Source organism: Myotis myotis, unplaced genomic scaffold, assembly GCF_014108235.1.
Source record: "Myotis myotis isolate mMyoMyo1 unplaced genomic scaffold, mMyoMyo1.p scaffold_m19_p_1, whole genome shotgun sequence".
NCBI lineage: Eukaryota > Metazoa > Chordata > Mammalia > Chiroptera > Vespertilionidae > Myotis > Myotis myotis.
In genome coordinates, this window is record NW_023416313.1 from 129,052,057 (window position 1) to 129,077,600 (window position 25,544).

The 25,544-nt window shown below is 41.9% G+C and overlaps 1 protein-coding gene and 1 pseudogene across 2 annotated transcripts in view; one reads left to right on the top strand and one right to left on the bottom strand.

Moving 5' to 3' along the window:
• Positions 1-577: 577 nt before the first annotated feature.
• LOC118670367 lies at positions 578-1,583 on the bottom strand (annotated as a pseudogene).
• An 8,506-nt stretch (positions 1,584-10,089) lies between these two features.
• RAB18 (RAB18, member RAS oncogene family) overlaps positions 10,090-25,544 on the top strand; it is a 37,172-nt gene continuing 21,717 nt past the window's right edge. The window contains exons 1-3 of one of the 2 annotated variants that reach the window (XM_036352062.1): positions 10,090-10,298; positions 15,268-15,323; positions 25,380-25,441. In XM_036352062.1, coding sequence (XP_036207955.1) covers positions 10,231-10,298; positions 15,268-15,323; positions 25,380-25,441 — 186 coding nt within the window. In that variant the 5' untranslated portion in view covers positions 10,090-10,230. The remainder of the gene's footprint in view (positions 10,299-15,267; positions 15,324-25,379; positions 25,442-25,544) is intronic. The other variant, XM_036352052.1, reaches the window with a different exon arrangement.

Genomic DNA, 25,544 nt, shown 5'->3' on the forward strand with positions numbered 1-25,544 from the left:
CTATTCTTTCTGATTGGCGTTTTAGAAATCTTAGGATATATTTCTAGAAGTGGGATGACTGGGTCAAATGGGAGTTCCATTTTTTAATTGTTTGAAGAAACTCCATACTGTTTTCCACAGTGGGGCTGCACCAGTCTGCATTCCCACCAGGATTATGGTTCCCTTTTCTCCACATCCTTGCCAGCACTTGTCATTTGTTGATTTGATAGTAGCCATTCTGACAGGTGTGAGGCAATATCTCATTGACATTTTAATTTTCATCTCTTTGATGATCAGTGACTTTGAGCATTTTTTATTGTATCTCTTGGCCATCTGTATATCATTTTTGGAGAAGTGTCTATTTAGGTCCTTTGCCCATTTTTTCAATTGGATTGTTTGTCTTCATTTTGTTAAGTTGTATGAGTTCTTTATATATTTATATATTTATATACACCTTATTAGATGTATTATTGGCAAATATGTTCTTCCACACAGTGGTATCCCCTTTCAATTTGTTGATGATTTCTTTTCTTTTTTTGTTACAATATGAGCTGAAGTTTCATATTTCTTTATGAATTCATGAGCATCAAACAGGTACTTAATCCACGTTTAAATCCTTGCCCACCAGCATGGCAGTCATAGGGTGCATACTTGCTTTGTGCTCTTGGTAGGTATGGAGGGCTTGATCATGGGACTTGTCAAAGGCAGCCAGGTCCTTGAATAAGGATCATGTGAACTTCATTCTTCCTTGTTTAGTCACCATTTTTAGAGCCAAAAGAATTGCTTCCTCCCATTTCAATTGAATGCAGAGTTGCAACCATCTGAATCCTATTTCAGAATTGTTAATGGCATTTAAGTTGTACACCCCTCGCATTTGCTTTATGTGTCCCCATGGAAGAGGTGCTTTCTGAAGCATCTGTGCTACAAATTCATTCAACTGATGAGCAGAGAGATCTTTCAGGTCTGCTGAGTTGAATGAACTTAAATCATCTTCTTTGGCAGTAATCCATCTTTGACTTAAGGCAATACAAGCATTTGTCAGGGTCATATCATAATTGGGTTTTACAGGAGGCAGTCCAGGAGAGTAGAGCCAGGTGTTCCAGTCGACTTGGTTGAGAATATCAACCTTATCTTTAAAGTGAGAATACAGGAAGTCCTTCCAGTCATCAGTGGTTATGCTCTGGAAGGAAAATTTCTCAACATAAGCCTTCAGGAATCCTAGGAAAACCTCTGGTCCTCCAAGAAGCTGCTCAAGGTAAAAGAGTAAAGTAAAGCCCTTTTCATAGGAACTGAAGAATATGCGATATCAGGGTCTACATTCTCCAGATCAACCACAAGTTTGGTGAAAGGATGTGTATCCCCAAAAGTCTTTATCGAATTCTATAGTTCTCCCCATCCTCCCAAGCATGAAAATGTCTGAACTTTTCACCAAACAACTGTCCGCAAATGTGGAATTCCAAGTATAGTGTATGTCCTTCATTTAACCAAAAGTGATCCCAAGTTTTGTTGGTCACTAGATTTCCTGTCCAACTATGAGATATTTCATGTGCAATAACATTGGAGAGTGACTTGCCCTGTTTTAACATTCCAAAGGTTTGAGACATAAGATGTATAAAGTAAGCCCTGGACAGGTAGCTCAGTTGGTTAGAGCCATGTTCTAATATGCCAAGATTGTGGGTCAATACCTGGTCAGGGCACATACAAGAAGCAACTAATAAATACTAGTAAGTGGAACAACAAATCAATGTTTCTCTCTCTGTGTGTCTCTCTCATCAGTCAATAAATTAAAAAAAAAAAAGTGTAGCCCAGCCAGTATTGCTCAGTGATTGATTGTCAACCCAGGAACCAATTCCTGGTCAGGGAACATGCCTGGGTTGTGGGCTCAATCCCCAGTTAGGGGGCATGCAGGAGGCAGCAGATCAATTATGTCCCTCTCTCATCGATGTTTCTATCTCATCAATGTTTCTATCTCTCTATCCATCTCCCTTCCTTTCTCTCAAAAATCAATAAAAAAATATTTTTAAAAAGATGTGTAGGCATTTTCTGTGGATTGGAAGCTCTGGCTCCATTTTAAAGTGGTTCCCTTTATTATTTTTTACACATCTAGCAATGAAGCTTCAAAATACATGAAGCAAAACTGATAGAAGAAAAAAGGAGAAATAGATCATTATTCTTCTCTGACAGTAGATAGAAAATCAGCCAGCACATTAAAAAATTGAACAACACTATCATTGTTGTTAATTTACATTTATAAAATGTTGGGGTCCAACCCCAGCAGGTCCAGGGGTTCCCAAAGGTGTGGACGGAGTCGGCGAAGAAGGAATGACATGGAGACAGCGTTCAGTTGATCAGCAGCCTAGCCAGGTTCTCCTGCCAGGTTCTGTGTTTATTGTCTTGTTACATCTGTCTTTATACCAGTTGATTTTAATCCTATCAATTTCTATTCCAAAGGTTAGAGCCTTTCTTATCTCCATTCAAGGGAGTAAAGATTATGTAGCTTAAGCGTGATTGTTCATAGTTGAAGTGATTAACTACCCGCCTGGCACTTAGTTAAGGGGTTTATTCCCTCCCTAACTTCAGGGAAAAATCCCTACCTGGGGAAACAACCTTTCTTGAAGAGGTGACCTTGGTTAAAACACATAGTGCTAAGAAGGGGAGCAAACATATTAACACATTGTATGCGGGAAACGTGTTTACACGTTTTACGTATTTATACGTTCTACCAGTGTAGTAGAGCGCGGGACACATATTAATACGTTTTTTATAGACTAGTGGTAGAATGCGGGTAATGTATAAATACGTAAACTAAAGTTATTGTAATTTTACTGAACGTTGCCATTTGCGCAAAAAATTAGCAAAAATGGCCCGCGGTACCTGTTAGCGCGCGATAAAAACTACCCGCAAACAATGTGTTAAGAACAGTACGCCATATACGCCAGGTCCCTTGAAACATATGCTGTGCAGATGTTTCTTCCCTGCAGCAACTGTGTCAAGCAGCAAGGATGGACAAGCTTCCGGCAATAAAACACACCACCCCAAACCAGTAGAATATTCATTCAATTTCAGTTGTACATGGAACCTTTAACAGGATAAACCACATCCTCAGTCACAAAACAAATCTTAAATTTAGAATAGTTGACGTCATAGAAATGGTTGTCTGACCACAATGACATCAAACTAGAAATCAATAATGGAAAAATAACAGGATGATCACCTAATACATGGGAATTAAGCCACAAACATTTACATAATTTGTGGGTCAAAGAGAAAGTCTCAAGGGAAATAAAATGTTTTCAAACGAAACAAAAGAAGAGTATAGCACATCTAAATTTCTGGGATGCTGCTAAATCAGTGCTTAGTAGGAATTTTCCAGTATTAAATACTTATATTTAGAAGGGAGATAACAAGTCACTAACCTAAACTTCCTTATGTGAAACCAGAAAAACAAGAAAAATAAATCTAAAGTAAGCAGAATGAAGGAAATAATAAAGATAAGAAGAGATATAAATGAAAGTAGTAACAAAAACTAGAGAAAGATCAATGAAGCTAAAAGCTGTGTCTTTGAAAAAATTAATAAATGTGATAAACCTCTAGCAAGAGTGACAAATAAAAACAAGTTTGAAGTCACAAATTACCATCTATCAGGGGAAAAAAGAGGAGAACACACTATATACCCTGGATACATTAAAAGGATAATTGCTCACATAAATTCAAGAGCTTAAACGGACTAATTCCTCAAAAAACACAAACTACTAAAACTAACCCATGATGAAACAGATAACCTGAATGATTCTATAACTATTTTACATAACTAATACCCAGTTTATAAATTTCTGAAATAGAAATAGCTAGCCTCAAATACTTTTATTAATATATTCTACCAAACAAGTAAAATAGAAATATCACCAATTCTACTCAACTTCTAAATAAATAATATCAATAAAAAATAACCTCCCTAAAAATAAAAACACCATGCCTGAGTAACTTCACTGGTGAATTCAACTAAATAGTTAAGAAAGAGTTAAGTTCAAGTAGAGCTTAATTCAATTCTCCACAATCTCTTCCAGAAAACAGAAAAGAGAACACTTTTCTAACTCATTTTATGAGGCCAGCATTACCTTAAACCAAAACTAGACAAATACAGTACTGACAAAGAAAAGTATAGACCAATTTCTTCTAAAACTGTAGACACAAAAGTTTTAAAGAAAATATTAGCCAATTGAATCCAATAATATATTAAAAAATAGTACACTTAAGCTAACTGTAGTTTATCTGGGAATGTAAAGGTAGTTTGATAGTAAAAAAATCATTCAATGTAACTTCCTGTCTTAACAGGCCAAATGTTCATACCAATTGATGCAGAAAAGCAGTTGACTAAATTCAACAGCCATTCATAATAACATCTCAGAAACTTTTAGAAGAAAAATTCCTAAGCTTCTAGTCAGAATTTCCAAAAAATGGAAACAAATGTTCCTCAGTGGATAATGAATAAACTCATTACATTACAACCATACAATGGAATCTACACTAATAAAGGAGAAATATGCAAATTGGTGTCACTCCACTACATCCACCAGCCAATCAGGATGAGTATGCAAATTAACCCAACAAAGATAGCAGTTAATTTGCATATGCAGGCGTGGAGTGAAGACTGAAGGCTCCGGCCCAAGTGAAGACTGAAGACTGAAGATGACTGAAGACTGAAGACAACTGAAGACTGAAGAGGCTTGGCTTCTCCATTGCAGCGAGAGCAAAGTCCTGGGTCCTGGGTGCTGGAGGAAAACTGGTGCCAGCAGCCAGGGGAAGGAAAGCCTATTGCATGAATCTCCTCGTGCAATGGGCCTCTAGTCTACACTAATAAAAGAGAAAAATGGTAATTGGCGTACGGCGATACCGTTTTCATTGGCTAATCAGGGCTATATGCAAATTAACTGCCAACTAAGATTGGCAGTTAACTGCCAACTAAGATTGGCAGTTAACTGCCAACTAAGATTGGCAGTTAACTGCCAACAAGATGGCGGCTAATTTGCATATGTAGGCACACTGCAGGGAGGCGAAAGGGAAAGCAGGAAGAAGCCCCCTGCCACTGACAGTGATCAGAAACCCAGGGGGGGAGCTAAGAGCTGGGGGGCAGGGCAAAGGCGGACCTGGGGCCGCCTTTGCCCTGCCCCCCAGCCATGATAGGAGAATCAGGCGCTTTTGCTGCCCTGGCCAGTGATAGCAGGAAGTAGGGGTGGAGCCAGTGATGGGAGCTGGGCACGGTCGAAGCTGGCAGTCCCAGGAGCTAGGGGTCCCTTGCCTGGGCCTAAAGCGAAGCCCATGTCGCGGCGCCCCCCGCTGCCACTGCAGGTCCCTGCTGCCTGGGCCAGACGCCTAGGCCAGAGGCGTTAGGCCTGGGCAGGGGCGGAGCCTGCAACCGCGGGGAGCTGGGGGTCCCCTGCCCAGGCCTGACACCTCTGCCGGAGGCCTCAGGCCTGGTCAAGGGGCTGATCCGGTGATTGGTGATTGGAGGGTGATGAGGGTCAACTCCTCTGGCTGAGGCATCAGGCCTGAGTGGGGGGCGGAGCCGGGGATTGGGGGGATATGATGGTCCCCTTGCCCAGGCCTGAAGCCTGGGTCAGAGGCATCAGGCTTGGGCGGGGGGTGGAGCAAGTGATCAGAGGGAGATCCTGGGCAGGGGCCAGAGCCAGTGATCGGGGGGAGATGGGGGTCCCCTGTCCAAGCCTGACACCTCTGGCGGAGGCATCAGGCCTGGGCAAGGGGCCAATCAGGCGATCGGAGGGTGATGGGGGTCAACGCCTGAGGGCTCCCAGTATGTGAGAGGGGGCAGGCTGGGCTGAGGGACACCCCCCCCCCCGTGTACGAATTTCGTGCACCGGGCCCCTAGTCTATATAATAAAAGCCTAAACGATCATTACGGTGGAATGACCAGAATGACCAGTCACTATGATGTGCATTGACCACCAGGGGGCAGATGCTCAATGCAGGAGTTGCCCCCCGGTGTCAGTGTGTTTCCACACCAGGAGCGCTGCTCAGCCAGAAGCCAGGCTCATGGCTGGCAAGCGCAGCAGCGGTGGTAGGAGCCTCTCCCGCCTCCGAGCTGTAAGGAGCAGCCAGCAAGTAGGTGGTAAGGAGCGAGGGATCCTGGATTGCGAGAGGGATGTCCGACTTCTGGCTTAGGCCTGCTCTCCGCCGGCCAGGCTGAGGGACCCCTCCCCCCACCCCCAGTGCATGGATTTTGTGCACTGGGCCTCTAGTGTTAACTATAAAGAGGAACAAACTATTGGTACATGCAATAATTCATATGTATCTCAAAAGCATTATTCTGAGTAAAAAAAAAACTGGCCTCAAAGGTTTGCATACATATTATTTAATTTAAATGACATTCTCAAAATGATAAAACCATAAAAAACAAAGCAATGGTTGCCAATGGTTGCTTTGGTGGAGCATGTGAATATAAACGGATGGCATAAGGGAGTTTGGAGGAGGAGATGGAACTGTTTTGTGGTAGTGGCAACACAAATTCATAGAACGGTACACCAAAATCATCATTTATTCCCCTTCCAACTAGAAGGGAAATGACAACAACAACAACAGAATAAGATATCTTGGATCCAGAAATGGAAGCTACAAGTTGAGTTTAGCTTGGGTCTGGGTAACCACCTAGAATACAGCTATCTAACCACTCTGTATTGCCTTGTATGTTTGCACAATTAAGTGGGAGAGAAATAAGCATCTTATTTAAACTACTCTATTCTGAGGTCTCTTTATTACAACAGCATAGCCCTATTTTGATAAAAACTCTCAGTAAAGTGGGAATAAAGGGAGCACATCTCAACATGATAAAGGCCATATATGACGAACTTACAGCCAACATCATACTCAATGGGCAATAACCAAAAGTGTTTCCCTTAAGAATAGGAAGAAGACACTCTTGAACACTGAGTCTCTGGTGCAGTGCATGAATTCTTGCACTGGTGGGGTCCCTCTGCCTGGCTAGTGATCGGGGACAATCAGGGCTGTCTCATCCAGTCCTGATTGGGGCCGATAGGGGCAGGCCAGCCAGGGAGGGATCATTGGAGGGCTCCAGGGCATGTCTGGCCCATTTCACCCAGTCCTGATCGTCCAGACCCCAGCAGCAAGCTAACCTATCAGTCGGAGTGTCTATCCCTTGGTGGTCAGTGCGCATCATAGCAACTGGTGGAATGGTCGAACGAACCATTGAATGAACAGTCGAACACTTAGCATATTATGCTTTTATTGTATAGGCTAGTACTGGAAGTCCTAGCCACAACAATCAGACAAGAAGAAGAGATAAAAGGTATATCCAAGTTCGAAAGGAGGAAGTAAGACTGTCATTATTTGCAGATAACATGATATTGTACATAAAAAACCCTAAAGACTCCACCAGGAAACTACTAGACTTAATAAATGAATTTGGCAAGATAGCAGGATACAAAATTAACATCCACAAATTGATGGCATTTTTATAGACCAATAATGAACTCTCAGAAAGAGAAACTAAAAAAGCAATCACATTTACTATTGCAATAAAAAATATAAGATACCTAGGAATAAAGGTAACCAAGGAGATAAAACACATGTACTTGGAAAACTATAGGACAGTGAAAAAAGAAACAGAGGAAGATACAAACAAATGGAAGGGTGTACCATGTTCATGGATTGGAAGAATTAACATCATTAAAATGTCTATACGATCCAAAGCAATGTATAGATTCAATGTAATCCCTATTGTAATACCAATAGCATACTTCACAGAGCTAGAGAAAATACTCCAAAAATTTATATGGAACCATAAAAGACCCTGAATAGCTGCAGCAATCTTGAGAAAGAAGAACGAAGTAGGTGGGATCCCAATACTGAATATCAAAATATATTACAAAGCCATTATAACCAAAACAGCCTCGTACTGGCACAAGAACTGGCATATAGGTCAATGGATCATAACAGACACCCTAGAAAATGACCCATACCATTATATTCAATTAATATTTGATAAAGGAGGCAAGAACATACAATAGAGTCAAGACAGTCTCTTCAAAAATGGTGTTGGGAAAACTGAATAGACACATACAAAAAGATGTAACTAGACCACCAACTTACACCATACACAAGAATAAACTCAAGATGATAACAGACTTAAAAGTAAGGCATGGAACCATAAAAAATCTTAGAGAGAACATAGGCAGTAAAACCTCAGACATTGCACATAGCAATATGTTTACCGATACATCTCCTAGGGCAAAGGAAACTAAGGAGAAAATCAACAAATGGGACTACATCAAAATAAAAAGCTTCTGCTCAGCAAAAGAGACTACCATCAAAATGAAAAGAGAACCCACTGTATGGGAGAATATAGTTACCAATGATACATCTGATAGGTTAATATCCAAAATAGGCAAAGTACTGATACAACTCACAAAAGGGCGTACCAATTAAAAAATGAGCAGAAAACCTGAATAGACATTTCCCCAAAGAGGACATACAAATGGCCAAGAAGCATATGACAAAATGCTCAGTCACTAATCATCAGAGAGATGCAAATTAAAACAACAATGAGATATCATCTCACACCTGTCAGCATGGCTATCATAAAAAAATCAACAAACAAGTGCTGGTGGGAATATAGATTAGTGCAGCCACTGTGGAAAACTGCACGGAGTTTCCTCAAAAAATTAAAAATGGAACTTCTGTTTGACCCAGTGATCCCACTTCTGGGAATATATCCTAAAAACCCCCAAATATCAATCAGAAAGAATATATTCACCCTATGTTCATAGCAGTGTTATTTACAATAGCTAAGATTTGTGAAACAGCCCACGTACCCATTAGTAGATAAGTGGGTAAAAAAGCTGTGGTGCATTTATACCTTGGAATACTACCCAGCTGTATAAAAGAGGGCACTCTTACCCTTTGGGACAGCATGGAAAATATTATGCTCATTGAAATAAGCCAATCTGAGAAAGACAAATTATCTCACTTATTTGTGGAATCTAATGAACAAAATGAATTGACCAATAAAAGAAGACCTGAAGCATGGAGGCATGAAACAGACTGACATACTTCGATGTGGGGTTGGGTGGGTAAGAAGAGATAAACCAATGAACTTGTATACTTATATACATAGCCCATGGACATGGGCAATAGGGTGGTGAAGATCTAGGGGGTGGTAGGGGCTGGGAGGAGGGAGGTAAAGGGAGATGTCTGTAATATTATAAACAATAAAAATATATTAATAAAATAAAATAAAATAAATAACCTTGGGTGAGGATTTAAAAAAAAAAAAAGGTGAACAAGAGAATCTTACAAAAAACTGAGAAGTGGCCAAGAAGTAGTAAAAAATTTAAGAGAATATAGTGTTGCCAAAGTAAGTCTATGATGTCCCATGCATCATCAATAAATCCAGGCCTGGTTCTTAAAATTTTATTTTTAATTTTTTAATCTTGTTGTGAATAGTACCATGCAACAGTTCTCAAACTTTTTTGTTGTACAAATTATTGGATACTTTTACAAATATTGAGGACTCTAAAGAGCTGGTATGTGGCTATATTGTTAATATTTATTCCAAAATTTAAATATATGTATTAATTCATTTAAAAAATAGACCTATTACTAGTTGAATTATGTATTTCTGAAAATAATTCTTTTCTTTTCTTTATTTTTATTAAAAAATTTATTGATTTCAGAGAGGAAGGGAGAGGGAGAGAGAGATAGAAACATCAATAATGAGAGAATCACTGATCGGCTGCCTCCTGTACGCCTCCTTCCTGGATGGAGCCTGCAACCTGGGCATGTGCCCTTGACAGGAATCAGATCAGGGATCCTTCAGTCCGCAGGAAAACGCCCTACCCACAGAGCCAGACCAGCTAGGGCTGAAATTTTAAAGAGTATTCTACTCCCCCAACTCAGCGCTTTCTCAAGTACCCCAGGGAAGCAGCGTTAGGTTAGGGTTGGGGAGCAGGAAGAGCCCGGGCAGTCTGTGAACTCACACACGGCTCTCCCCATCTGCGCTTGCGCAAGGGATGCCAGGGGTGGGGGGGGGGGGAAACTATCTAGGTTTGCGCAGGCGCAGAACTACCTCAGGGCGGAAGTAGGGCTTCAGCAATCTAAATAACCCCTGGGGAAAGAAGGTGGCGGCCGCGGAGCAGTGCGCCTGCACGGGCAGCTTTCCCTGGTGAAGGGTTGAGGGCCAGATAGGGGCGGCTGAGCTCGGAGCCGACGAGGGTCAGGATGGATGAGGACGTGCTGACCACCCTGAAGATCCTCATCATCGGCGAGAGTGGCGTGGGCAAGTCTAGGTGAGGCGGGACTGCGGGCCGTGCCGGGGGCGGCGGGGCCTTTCTGCCTCCGTGGCCGCTGTCTCTCGGCGACGGGAACGGTAACCGGCGGCGGCCGCTCCGCTCGCGCCCTGCGGGCTCTCTCCGAAGCTCGCGGTCCGGAGGCCCAGCGCCCTGCGCCCCGCGCCGCCCTGGCTCAGGGCCTCCGCCAGGCCCGAGTCCCGTGGATGGCTTTCCCGTCTGGCTCACCACGAAAACAGTTCCCAGGGCCGGCCGGGTTGCTGGCGAGGAGCACAGGGCGTGGCGGGCAGGTTTGGGCCCGAGTCCGGCCGAGTTTAGGCCCGAGTCCTGCCGAGCGCGAGCCCTTGTCTAGGCCCCTCGAGTTCAGGGGACCTGTCACCCCGCGAGTTAAGCATTGTAATGTGATCACTTTGGGATTTCTCTGGCCTTTGTCTAAATATGTAATGTTCTTCGCAGGAAGTTTCGTGGCACCTTAGGTCATATTCTTGGCCTATTTTGGTGCACCCCATTGCGTGCGTGCGTGTGTGTGTGTGTGTGTGTGTGTATGTAAAATGAGGGAGCTGTGAAAGAACTCTTTGGTCTTCTGACTACTTGAGTCAATCCCGTTGGTCTAAGATGAGAGAGCTTAAGGTGTAGGCCACCTTTGAAAATAAAGGGTAATCGTTAGTTCTCATTCTGCCACATCATATAGAGGTAGAAGAACAAATTAGTGTGTGCCTTTTCTTCCTTGACACTTTCTTGGGGAAATAACATTGACAGTTGTTAGAGCTGAGTATAAAGTAAGATGTGGAGCTGGGTGGGTATTACAAGAGGGGAGTGATTTCATCCAGGTCTTAGAACAAAGTTCTCCCCGTGAAGTTCTTCTTGCCATTTGATTGTGAGTAGGTTATATTCTGGGGTGCCTTGATCTTTAAACAATATTCAAACTTCAGGAGTTGTAAGCAATTTCACAGTTTAGCAATACCTCCTGGTAAACTTATCTTTGAAGTTACTTCATAAAATCTTACTTTTTTAGATACCTAAGTTTGACATCTTATTCTGTGGTACATTCTGAAATTTTATGTTTTTAAAACATGACAACACATTTTCATAGTTTTCCTCATTTAATGTACTCTGTATATATTGGACTAAGGGACTTGCACATAAGGAATAAATTACTGAAACACTATGGGCTACCCAAAAAGTATGGTGTGTGTGTGTGTGTGTGTGTGTGTGTGTGTGTGTGTGTGTGTGTTTAGGGCTGAATAAAATAATTTTATGATCACCATCTATTATGTTTGAACTTTAAAAAGTTAGTTAACATATTGAATATTGTCTTAATAGGAATTCCATAGCCTTGTAACCTTTCTTTTTTTTTTGAGATCTGACTCTCATTTAAGTTAAGGCCTCTGAAATTGCTGATTTTGAAGTCATTAATAGTTGAATGCCATTTCATGTGCTCCGACCTAATACATGGTTGATTGGCACTTCTTCTAAATGTGTTAGATAGATGACTAGTTAAGCTGTGTTATAATTTTCTGGAAGGTTAACTGGAAGTACAGTATTTACCTAATTGTGGTTATTCCTCTCTAGAGTAAAATTTGTTAAGTGTAATTATTGGCTTCTTTGGTTCCCTTCTCTCATACAAACTTATTTGGATCTAATCTGCTCCCAAAATTTTTCTCAGTACTTCGTGGTGAGTTATCAATTGCTCACTACAAAGTTTTAACACTTTTAACTGTCTCTTTCAAGGGAGAATTGCATTTAGGAAGAAAGCTGGCTTATTTTTTCTAGCTAGATATACATTATTGTATATGTAATGTGTAATGGAAAACAACACTTATCTTTCTGGATAAGATGAGAATAAATAACTGTACTAAAATGGGAGTCTATGCTTTTTAAGGTGAGTTAGTACAAAGCATATGTCATGGGTATAATCTTAATGGCTTCTTCTAATCAGTAGTTCATTTATATTTCTTTAGAGATTTAGAGTTAGTGGAAATGAGATATCACTTGTGTTGTTGAGAAATCATTGCACAACAAAGGATATCTTAACTAATTCAACTTAATGGGTTAAATTTTCAGTTTATTTCAGACTCTTGCAGTGTAATAAACATGTCTGTTAGCAACCAGGAGATTAGGATTAAGAAACTAGTGCTGCCACTTGGTGTGACCTCATGTGTGATACTTGAACACTTTAGACTTTCTTCATTTGAAAAATGAAGTTGGAATAGAAATCTCTCAAACCCTATTTAATGTTAAATGTATAAGATTCTTTGATCTAGGGCTAGCCAGGGTGAAATAAAGACATTGAAAAGTGTTTCAGAGACTAGAATGGATTCTAGAGATCTATTATCCAAGTTGCTGCCTCTCCTATGTCCCTTGTATCCCCATCCTTTTTGGCTGATTTAACTTGTAAGTTGAGAAATGCAGATTATTTATAATCTCACTATAATAATAAAAGGGTAATATGCTAATTAGACCAGACATCCTTCCAGATGTCCCTCCGGACAACCTTCCAGATGTCCTTCCAGATAACCTTCCGGACGAAGCTGGGGCTGCCAGGGAAGCCTGGGTCCTGGGTGCCTGCCTGTGGCCGGAGGGAAGCTGGTGCCAGCAGCCGGGGGAAGGAAGGCCTACTCTTAAACGAATTTCGTGCACTGGGCCTCTAGTTTATTATAAATTTGATCTCTTAGTGGAGTGGTGGTAGTTACTCCTTCCATCTTTAGCTCTGCATGGGGAGTGTTTTGCTTCTTCTTTTTCAAAGCACTGGTTCTTAATTATTTTCAAGTTGTGGATTCCTTTCAAAATCCAATAGAGACATGGACTCTCTGGCTACAAGAATGCATGCATAGAATTTTGGATGCATTTTGAGCTACCAGTGTATCCTTGGCTAAGATCTGCTGATTTATATTAAGAACCTGTTTTAAAATTTGTTACTTTGCACCATACTAATTCCTTGCCTTTCCTGACAAAATATCATTGAAGACAAGGGATATTGTAAGAATTAGCAATTAACGTAAGAACAACCCCTGGCTCCTTGTCTGGCACATTGTCTATGTTCAGTAAATAATAGCCAGTGCATTGTTATTTATATTATTCAGGTATTGTCATTATTATTACTGCTGCTGCTCTAAAAGGTTATGTTAACCTATGTTTTTGTAATGATATTTTCTGTGGTGACCAAGTATAGATACATACCTTTTCTAATCTTAAATTATGGATAACTGAAATTTTTAATGACATTTTCACTTTTATTAAAGTTTAATGTTGCAGAGAGAAGAAAATTTTTGTAACTATTTTAAGATTCTTAATTACTGCTCTCACCTAAGTCATGTTGAAAGTAAGTAAAATTAGTTATAGTCAAGTGGGCTCAATGTTAAGTAGAAAAATCTACAATTTGACTCTTCTTTGCTTTTTAGGTGCTGATTTTTATGGTAAACACAAGAAAGCAAAATTAAGAAAAGGACAGTTAATTCTTCAAATACAATCAATGTTACTGGGCTTAGGAATTCTCAGGAGGCCACTGTGTTTTGCAATATACTCCGTGGACCAAAAAAAAAAGAAAAAATCTCTAACAGCAATAATTGCAGCCTATAGAAATATTTTTGTACAACTCAAGACATCTGATATCTGCTGCCTTGATTTTATTAATGCAAGCAGGTCAATAGAACAGTCTTGTCCTACTTTAGGAGGTAATGTGAGGGAAGATTGATTAACTATAAATCTAGGGCTTTAACAAAAGCTTAGGCTTTATTTTTGAAGAGCTTCTAATAACTGACCCTTCTGCCTCATCCTATATAATAAAACCCTAATATGCAAATAGACCAAATGGTGGAATGACTGGTCGCTATGACGTGCAGGAGCTGTCCCGTGGTGGCAGTGTGCTCCCACAGGGGAAGTGCTGCTCAGCCAGAAGCTAGGCTCATGGCTGGTGAGTGCAGCCGCAGTGGCGGGAGCCTCTCCTGCCTCTGCTGCAGGGGGGTGGTAAGGAGCAAGGGGTCCGGGACTGCGAGAGCCCCAGACTGTGAGAGTCTTACTGCCGGCTTAGGTAGACATCCCCCGAGGTCCCAGACTGCGAGAGGGCGCAGGCCAGGCTAAGGGACCCCCCACCAGTGCACGAATCTGTGCACTGGGCCTCTAGTATTAAATAAAATAATCTTAGGAGATGTAAAATCTTAGAATATTCTTCTACACTGGTATTTTTTGCTTTCATTTCACCCCTTCCTTTTTAGTTTCTTTACCATTTCCTAGTTTAGTTCTTCATTAATCTCTTACCATAACCATGGCAGTTGTCTTCTGTTGATTTTTCTACCTTTTTTTTTCTGGCATAACTTTTCAAAATGTAGAGCAGTTTTTGCCTTTCCTTTTTAAAAAACTCTTCAGTAGCTCCCTATTGCCTACTTGATTTCACATACCCTGCATATCATTTGCCAGAATATATGTACTCTGGACATATGCCCTCACTTTTTACTAGTATATCCTTTTATCCCACTTAGGTAGTAGTCATACTATGTATTACAAAATGCTAGACATTCACACCTTTCTGTTTTTATTTAAATTCAGAGTGGATTACACATCGTATTTTTTAAAAAATTAATTTGTTGTATTTAGAGAGACTTATTTTTCTCCCTTTTGTCCATGTCAGTTAAAGCATCATATGTTGTTATATCATTTTCTCAGAAGTTTATACCAGGAAAGTTACAACAAACCTTTTCACACTTGGGGAATTATATAAGGAAGCATGGGAATGTTTTCTAATACGAACTACTTTGTGTTCTTTGAAAGCATGGGGATTCTTTAATTACCTTTCCAATAATTTAATTCATCTGTGTATACCTGCACTGAGGTAATATTTTGGGAGCAGACCTACATCAGCTATTCTCATATGCATCTATTTGTGACTAAATATAACAACCATGAGCACATTTATCAAATGATTATAAAGAAAAGTCAAATTTTTAATCTGTCTTTTTAACATCTCTTTTAGCCTGCTCTTGAGGTTCACAGATGATACTTTTGATCCAGAACTTGCAGCAACAATAGGTAAGCCTGTGTTTAAAAATTCAGTAGAAATGCCAAATATCTTGCCTTCAGGCTGTTTAATTTAACTCACCCTACCCTTCTTCCTCTAACCCATTACTTCTATGTCTGTTGAAATCTTATTTGTCTTCCAAAGCTTAACTTTGATGTCATTAAATTTCTGAAGCCTTTGTAGCTCTCACCAAGTAAAAATAACTTTCTAATCTATTGTCTCATGACACTTTATTAACATTGTGTATAATATGCTTATCTGCAAACACAGTTTCATTCCTGTACTGTAGATGGTCTTTTATTCAGCAGCAGTCAATTATTAGAATATTTATTGTATGCCAGGCACTATCCTAAGAGGTGGGGTTATAATGATGAATAATACAAAGTTGGTCTCTATCATCATAGACCTAACAGTGTCACCTTACAGTAATTTGGTATTTTTAGCATTACTACAGTATCTGGCATGAATTCTGAACTCAACATACTTACCAATATTAGTTATTAAAGATTGTTAGGAACAGTGATACCTGAATGCCTTTTTAAAATGAAATTTAGATTGTCTGAGAGTGACTTGTCGCATGAGCTTCTTAGAATATATGAAAAGATAGAGCTAAATATTTTGGTATCATATGTTTAGGGGGTAGATGACAATATAATGATATCAAGAAATAGCTTGTCATAGTTGAAAGAGCTGTGTTAGAGCAAGATAGTAGTCTGGGCTCTGACTTGAAATAGTTGTGATCTTGAGCAAGGCATTTAACTTCATTGCCTTCATCTGTAAATGGAGAAGTTTTGGTGAGAGAGAGTACATTTTTCTTTCAGCTCTAAAATTTCATGATCTAATGAGTAGAATGTAGTAAGGATGATCCTAGCATTGTTGTTAGGGAAAATGGTTTCTCTGAACTGGCTTCATTTGTTTTCATTTATTGTGTGTCTGTTTATTTTTAATTGTTATTTTTTAATCCCGAAGATATTTTTCCATTATTTTTCCATTGATTTTTTTAGAGAGAGTGGAAGGAAGGGAAGGGGTGACAGGAGTGAGAGAGAGAGAGGAAAGAGACATCTGTATGAGAGAGATACATCAATTGATTGTCTTCCACACGAGTCCTGACCCAAGGACACTTTGCATATTAGCCTTTTATATATAGAAGAAGATTATTGCTATTATGTAACTGAGATAGCGTCAGATCCCACAGATTAAGGGTTCAGCCCTATGGGACTGCTCACTTCCCCTATTCCCACTTCATATGCCCACTCCCTCCTCGCCACCACTTCAGATGCCAGTGGAAATCCCAGGTTGTCACCTATGCTTCTGACTGACCCGCTATACATGGGGTGTTCCTACAACCCCCTCCTTGGTCTTAAGATGTCAGTCACAAGTTCAAGTTGTCACCTGTACTTATGACTGATTGGCTTTAAATCAGAGTTTCCCTGGAGTCCCTCCTCAGGTTCAATTAAATTGCTAGAGCACATCAGAGAAACATTTTACTTATTAGATCACTGGTTTATTATACAAGGAACAGGCAGATGGAAGAGATGCATAGGGAAAGATGTGTGGGAAGGGGTTACAGAGCTTCCATGCACCACTCTTCCCAAATCTATGTGTTCACCAACCTGGAAGCTCTTTTTTTTTTTTTTTTTTTAATATATTTTATTGATTTTTTACAGAGAGGAAGGGAAAGGGATAGAGAGTTAGATACTCCGATGAGAGAGAAACATCGATCAGCTGCCTCCTGCACACCCCCTACTGGGATGTGCCCACATCCAAGGTACATGCCCTTGACCGGAATCGAACCTGAGTCTCTAGGCCGACACTCTATCCACTGAGCCAAACTGGTCAGGCCCCCCCCCCCCCGAAGCTCTTTGAACTTCCCACCTTTTGGGTTTTTATGGAGGCTTTATTACATAGGCAACATTGTTTAAATCAGTGACAATTAGTGAGTGATTTAACCTCCAGCCCTTATCTTCCTCCCCAGAGGTCAGGGGTAGGTCTGAATGTTCCAATCTTCTAATCACAAGGTTGGGTCCCCTGGAAACCAGCCCCCATCCTTAGGTAGAGTCTAAAATCCTCTTCATAAACATTTCTGCAAAGAAGCTTTCAGAATTTTTTTTTAAAGATTTATTTTAGAGAGAGAGGAAGGGAGAGGGAGAGAGAAAAACATCGACTCCCTGCCTCCCACATATACCCCAACTAGGGATAGAGCCTGCAACCTGGGCATGTGCCCAGACTGGGAATCAAACCAGTGCCCTTTTGATATACTGGGTGATGCCCAACCAACTGAGCCACACTGGCCAGGGCAAAGCTTTGGGAATTTTTATAGAGCTTGTATTGAATCTGTAAATCGCTTTGGGTAGTGTTGTCATCTTAACAATGTTAAGTCTTTCAATCATGAACACAACATGTCTTTCCACTTATTTATATCTCATGTCTTCTTTAATTTCTTTCAGCAGTGTTTGTAGGTGAGCGTGTGTAATTTAACCTCTTTGGTTAAATTAATTCCTAAATATTTTATTCTCTTTGATGTTATTGTAAATGGAATTAAAAAATATTCTTTTTGGATTGCTCATTGCTAGTATATGGAAATGCAGCTGATTTAAAAAAAACTACATATATTTTTATTGATTTCAGAGAGGAAGGGAGAGGGGGAGAGAGACAGAAACATCAATGATGAGAGAGAACCATTGATTGGCTGCCTCCTGCATGCCCCACACTGGGGATCGAGCCCACAACCCAGGCATGTGTCCTTGGCCGGAATTGAACCTGGGACCCTTCAGTCCGCAGGCTGATGCTTTACTCACTGAGCCAAACCAGCTAGGGCGATGCAGCTGATTTTTGTGTGTTGATTTTGTATTCTACAACTTTGCTGTATTCATTTATTAGTTCCTTTTTTGTGTACATGTGGAATAGAATCATTAAAATTTTCTACATATTACGAGTATGTTGTCTGTGAACAAAGATAATTTTACTCCTTCCTTTCCAATTTGAATGTCTTTTATTTCCTTTTTCTTTCTTAATGGTCTGGCTAGAATTTCCAGTACTCTTGTAGAAGTGGGGCGCTGACAGGGCAAGCTTCCATGTTAGTGAACATTTGGAGGGGCTGGGAGGATGGTGAGCTTGGAGGAGGGCATGGCATGGAAGCCCTTTGCCCCTTCCCACCATACCTTTTCCTATGCATCTCTTCCATTTTGCTGTTCCTGGGTTGTATCCTTTTATAATAAAACTTGAGGTCCAGTGCACAAATATTTGTGCACTCAGGGGCGGGGGGGAGAGGGGGTCCCTCAGCCTGGCCTGTGCCCTCTCCTAGTCTGGGACCCCTCAGGAGATAACGACCTGTTGGCTTAGGCCTGCTCCCGGGTTGCAGAGGGCAGGCCTAATCCCTAGGTGCAGCCCCTGGTCGGGCTCAGAGCAGGACTGATTGGGGAGTTGGGGCACCGCCCCCTGTCATGCACAGAGCAGGGCGGATTGGGAGGTTGCGATGCCACTCTCAGTCACGCTCAGGGTAGGGCCATTTGGGGGGTTGGGCACCGCTCCCTGTCACACTCAAGGCAGGGTCGATGGGGAGGTTGCGGCGCCACCCCCTGTCATGCACAGAGCAGGGCCAATCAGGGGGTTGGGGCGCTGCCCCTGTCATGCACAGAGCGGGGCCCATCAGGGGGGTTGGGGCTCCGTACCCTGTCACGCACAGAGCAGGGCGGATCAGGGGGTTTGGGCGCTGCCCCCTGTCACGCACAGAGCAGGGCCGATCAGGGGGTTGAGGAGCTCCGCCCTGTCACTCACAGAGTAGGGCCCATAGGGGAGTTGGGGCACCGCCCCCTGTCACCCACAGAGCAGGGCTGATCAGGGGGTTGGGACGCCGCCACTGTCACACTCAGGGCAGGGCCAATGGGGAGGTTATGGCTCTACCCCATCACACACAGAGCAGGGCCCATGGGGTGGGGTTGGGGCGCTGCCCTCTATCACCCACAGAGCAGGGCCGATCAGGGGGTTGGGGCGCTGCCCCCTGTCACACACAGAGCAGGGCCGATCAGGGGGTTGGGGCGCCGCACCCTGTCACACACAGAGCCGCAGGGCGATCAGGGGGTTGGGGAACTCCCCTCTATCAGGCACAGAGCAGGGCTGATCAGGGGGTTGGGGCGCCTTCCCCTGTCACGAACAGAGCAGGGCGGATAAGGAGGTTGTGGCCCCGCCCCATGTCACACACAGAACCGCAGGGTGATCAGGGGGTTTGGGCGCTGCCCCCTGTCACACTGATCCTGGTGCCGGGAGGCCTCGGCTCTGCTGATCCTGGTGCTGGGAGGCATATTACCCTTTTACTATATAGGATAGAGGCCTGGTGCATGGGTGGGGGCCGGCTGGTTTTCCCTGAAGGGTGTCCTGGATCAGGGTGGGGGTCCCCACTGGGGTGCCTGGCCAGCCTGGGTGAGGGGATGATGGCTGTTTGCAGCTGGTCACACATCCTTCAGGGTGGGGGTCTCCACTGGGGTGCCTGGCCAGTCTGGGTGAGGGGCTGAGGGCCGTTTTCAGGCTGGCGGGTGACTGAAGCTCCCAACTGCTCCTTTTTTTCTTTTTTTTTTATTCTGGGCCAGCTTTAGCTTTGAGGCTTGGCTCCAGCTCTTAGGCCTCCGCTGCTGAAAGCAGGTTTCTGGCCTTTGTTTACCTTATGTATGTGAAACAATGTTGCGATCCTGCTGGCTGAAGCCCAGCGGACTAAAGCAGGTTTCTGGGGTTTTGTTTAGTTTTTTTTTTTTTTTTTTTTTTCCCATGCAAGATAAAGAATATATCTTTATTTTTTCTTACTTTTGAACAGCACTGAAAGTGTGGCAGGGACATGTGGACACACAGCATGACGAGGTGTCTTCGTGAAGTTTCTTTTTTTTTTTTTTCTTAATTAAATCTTTATTGTTCAGATTATTACATTTGTTCCTCTTTTTTCCCCCCATAACTCCCCTCCTCCCAGTTCCCACCCCACCATCCGCCCTCACTCCCCACCCACTGTCCTCATCCATAGGTGCACGATTTTTGTCCAGTCTCTTCCCGCATGTCCCACACCCCTTTCCCCCCCAAGAATAGTCAGTCCATTCCCTTTCTATGTCCCTGATTCTATTATGATCACCAGATTATTTATTCACTTGATTCTTAGATTCACTTGTTGATAGATGCATGTTTGTTGTTCATAATTTGTATCTTTACCTTTTTCTTCTTCTTCCTCTTCTTAAAGGATACCTTTCAGCATTTCATATAATACTGGTTTGGTGGTGATGAACTCCTTTAGCTTTTCCTTATCTGTGAAGCTCTTTATCTGACCTTCAGTTCTGAATGATAGCTTTGCTGGATAAAGTAATCTTGGTTGTAGGTTCTTGGTATTCATCACTTTGAATATTTCTTGCCATTCCCTTCTGGCCTGCAAAGTTTCTGTTGAGAAATCAGCTGACAGTATGGGTACTCCCTTGTAGGTAACTGAGTTTCTTTCTCTTGCTGCTCTTAAGATTCTCTCTTTGTCTTTTGCTCTTGGCATTTTAATTATGATGTGTCTTGGTGTGGTCCTCTTTGGATTCCTTTTGTTTGGGGTTCTCCGTGCTTCCTGGACTTGTAAGTCTATTTCTTACCCCAGGTAGGGGAAGTTTTCTGTCATTATTTCTTCAAATAGGTTTTCAATATCTTGCTCTCTCTCATCTTCTGGCACCCCTATAATTCCGATGTTGGTACACTTGAAGCTGTCCCAGAGGCTCCTTACCCTATCTTTGTATTTTCGGATTCTTTTTTCATTTTGCTTTTCCAGTTGGGTGTTTTTAGCTTCTTTGCATTTCAAATCTTTGCCTTGATTCTTGCGGTCCTCTGGTCTACTGTTGGGAGTCTGTATAATATTCGTTATTTCAGTCCGTGTATGTTTAATTTCTAGTTGGTTCTTTGTCATAACATCGAGGGTCTCATTAGATTTGTTGAGGATCTCATTAAGTTTATCAGCGGCTTCTAGACAGTTCTTGAGAGACCTTAAAAGTGTGGTTCTGAACTGAATATCCTCCATTGACAGTTTTGTCCTGTTTCTTTGTCTCCGCATTTTTTATGCTTTCTTGGTGCACCCCCTAGTGGTCTTTGTGTGCAGTCCTTCTGTAGTTAAGTCTTGATTGTTGTAGTTAATACTAGGGGGATTTGACCTCCAGGCCAGGTGGCTGTGAGAATCAGCTGTGTCTGCAGTGGGAAAACTTCTGTCCTCTAGGGAGGTGCTAATCTAGCCTTTGCCTGAGGCTCTCTGGCAAATGGCTCTGCGCAGGGCTCGGGATCAACAGGGTGGGCGGCAGAGAGCAGTTATGGCGGCTCTCAGTTCCGTCCCTAGGGGCTCTGCCTCACAGAGTCCCAGCAACCGCTGCAAACCTCGGAGAGAAAGCTGCCTTCGAGTTCCGACTGAAGCCAGACAGTCCTGCTTCTCCCGTTTGAGTCTGGGTCCCTAGAGACTCGCCCGGATCTGGAGCTCAGAATCTGAGACTCCCTCCCGATTGAAAGCACCAACCGTGCCCTCCGCCTCCCGCCCGCTCCGCGCACACTCCGTACCTGAGTATTTCACTTCAGCACTGCGCCTCCTCTGAGTCTGGGTATGATATTCTCTTTCCTCCTAGTTGTAGAATTTCCACTCAGCCAGCCTTCCTGTGGTTCTGGATGATGTCCATTCCGTCTTTTAGGTGTGTTTTGATTTGGTTGTTCAAGGCAGGAATCTCTGGCGTTAACCTATGCCGCCATCTTGGTTCTCCTGTTTAGCTTTTATATTTGTAACATAGTTGCTTAGAGTTGCAGCTCAGAGGCCTGCAGCAGCAGGTGGGGAACGTTGGAGTCCTCCGTCACTGAAGCAAGCAAGCCTCATGTTCGCTTTAAGCTGCCTGGCTGCCGGCCGCCATCTTGGCTGGCAGTTAATTTGCATATCACCCTGATTAGCCAATGGGAAGGGCAGCGGTCGTATGCTAATTACCATGTTTCTCTTTTATTAGATAGGATTAGTGACCCAGTGCACAGATTTGTGTACATGGAAAGAAAATTAATTAGAAGGTGGCCAGCGGGGTAGGACTGGGCGAGATGGGCCGGAAACGCCCTGGAGCCAACCTTCCACAGTCTCTCCCTGGCATCTGCGGAGTGAGTGCGGTCCCTCTGGCAGATGGGGTCCTTCAGCCTGGCCTGCAGGGATCGGGCTGAAACTGGCTCTTCAACATCCCCCAAGTGGTCCTGGAGTGCGAGAGGGTACTCTGCAAAGTTGCTGTTGTACAGGGTGTGGAACACAAATGCAAGTGTGGAGTAAACCAGATTTGGGGCCAACAGTGCCCCAGCAACAACATAACCCACGGCCGAAGGTGGAATCGCAGTCCGCGAGGAATCAGGCTCCCTCTTCTCTGGTTTCAGGGTGCGTCACCTGAGAACCGCTGCTGCCAACTCACTGCAGCTTGGCAGCTCCTATGTTGAGCGTCTGCCCCCTGGTGGTCAGTGCATGTCATAGTGACCGGTTGGACGGTCAGACACTTAGCACATTAGCCTTTTATATATATAGATGATAATCTAGTAAGCAAACAGTTTTCCTGAGTTCTGTGAGCTACTATCACAAATTAATCGAATTGAAGAGGGGATCATGGGACGCTCTGATTTATAGCCAATTGGTCAGAAGCACAGATAACTTGGATTTGCGATTGGCATCTGAAATGATGAGTATAGCAGTCTTGTGGAACTGAGCCTTTGCTCCGTAGGATCTGACTCTAATTCCAGTTAGGTAGAATCAGAGCTGGATTGAATTGTAGGACGCCCCACTGGTGTCCCTGGAGAGTTCGAGAATTGCTTCTTACAGCGCACATATCTGTAAATGTTCATTATTGTACTAGAGGAGAAACACGGGAGTGTTTTTTCCCTAGAAATTCTGCTTCTATTATGAGCTCCTTGTTATCCACCTGAAGAGGTTGGAAAGACAGTTTAATCAAATCTAGTTAGAAGTCGGCAAAGTCAAATTTATCAAAAAGATTCCTACCGCTGCCACCAATGAAAACTAATTAACAGCTACTTGGAAACCAGCCTTGATGAAGAAACAATTTAAACATATGAGAGCTAAGGAGCTCAATGTCAGCACATGAGAATTACCAGAGGAGACAAGGGAAGATGAATGGGGGACTTGGGTCTGAATCCAGATGAGGTGCTCTGTCAGGCTAACAGTGTCTGTTGACTTTGATGGTAGGATTTAAGTGGGCAGTTTCCTGAAGTGTGTTCTCTGTAACTTTCAGAACTAATATGTTAGAAGAATATCTTGGAGATAATTATCAACATGCAAATTACACATTATAGAGAAAGGAATTAGGCTTTCCACAAACGTGCAAAAACAGGAAATTATAAAATAGGAAGGAGATTGGGGAGGAGGAAAACAAACATTCTGGGAACAATGAGTTTCTTTTAACCAGTAGTTAGCAGAAAGGCCAGCATTCCCCTGATCATTCTGTCAGGATATTAAGGAGGGAAACAAAAGTTCTTCACTATCTGAAAAACCTTGAAAATTTAACTGTAGAATATGTATGACAGGCTATCTCTCCCTAGTGTCTACCAATGGCCTTCGTTTAGTACCTGCACCAAGTCAGAACCCTTTCTGTCATGGATTTTCTTAGGTTTTGTTTTATTTTTTAAAGTGATATGAATAAAATGTAAGTAATTTTATATTTTTTATGTAGATGGTGTGGCGTAATTTCTTTTTCTTTTTTTTTTAACCTAGAACCTGGTGAATACCAGATTATTTAACATGGGATTTTTTTCTTTGTTTTTTTTTGTTGTTGTTGTTTTTGACTGCAAAGAAACTAAGGTTTTCCTTAGACTATGTAATTGGCACTATCCTTTAACTAATGGTTGCACATCATTCTAGGCATGACTTTATCCACTGCTTTATCACTCTAGCCCAAAACACCAAACTTTCTTTTCTTAATCTTTGGCACACAGAAAAACCTGGTATAGAACACATTTTGAAATGCATTTTTAGTACCTTATTTGTATATGTAGTGAATTACCGGAAATCATCCAAGAATTACTACTATATATTTTTTTATTGATGACAGGTGTTCTATTAAGCATTTAGTATATGAGGGTGCTATTCATCTTAGCTGTGGCTTTCTGAATTAATTGTGACAAGCAAATAAGTAAGATCTTTTGTAAGTTTTTTCCCAAGCCTCTTGAGCTAATGTTTTCCCTCTGGCCGGTTGGGTAGACAGCATATTATTTTTGGTCCTATTTAAAGATATATGGATACTGTTCATTTAAACCAGATGGCATGTGACAATTCCTTTTCCTGAAAAGGAGGTTTTTTTTGGGTTGCTGTAGTAAAATCTCATGTGACTTTTTATGAAGCTCTTCTTGTTACATAAATTAATACCAATAGAAGATTTTTACAGAACTTTGAACATCCCTCTTGCATGAATGAAGATTCTTAATGGGTTGGGCACAAATGTTTTGGTGTGTAAATTCTCTTTTGGAAATTGTGCAGTAGCAAGTAATCATTGATAAGGTTATACAAAACTAATACTGTTTTATAGGATAAAAACAAAGAAAGAATTTACAAGACAAGGAGTGTGAATGGCTCCTTTATATTTTTACAGTCCTTCAAGTTGCTTACAGTCAGAATCCGATTTTGGGGTTGGTCAGCTATGAACAGTACTCTTAATATAGTGTGTATATGCTTTGGGAGCCTCTGAAAATTGCCCGGCTCCACAGTCAGCCATAGATAAGTCTTTTCTACATTAGCACTGTGAATATTCCAACTCTTGGCTATTAATGTGCATATTTAATGCCCACCTTACATTGAATTTTATTTTTTCAATAACATTTTTATTTTTTCAAGAAGTACAGGTAGGTGAATGTTTGAATTCTTCAAGCATCTGGTTTTCATTTATCCTAACTAAATCATAAGGTGCTGAAATTTAGTGACACTTTTATCTTTACGTCCATAACTCTAAGCACTTTGGGTGTAAATTAGGGCATTTGATAAAGTGACTTTTTATAGGTAATTTATTTTAAAAATATATTTTACTGGGATTCTTACCAAAATTTTTATTTTTTTCAAGGTGTTGACTTTAAGGTGAAAACAATTTCAGTGGATGGAAATAAGGCTAAACTTGCAATATGGGTAAGAGTTTTTAAAATGTATTTCTATGAATATTAAACTGTACTTTTTAAAGAAGCAGTAATTGATGTATGTAGTGTTCTTGAGGTCTTGTATTATATAACTT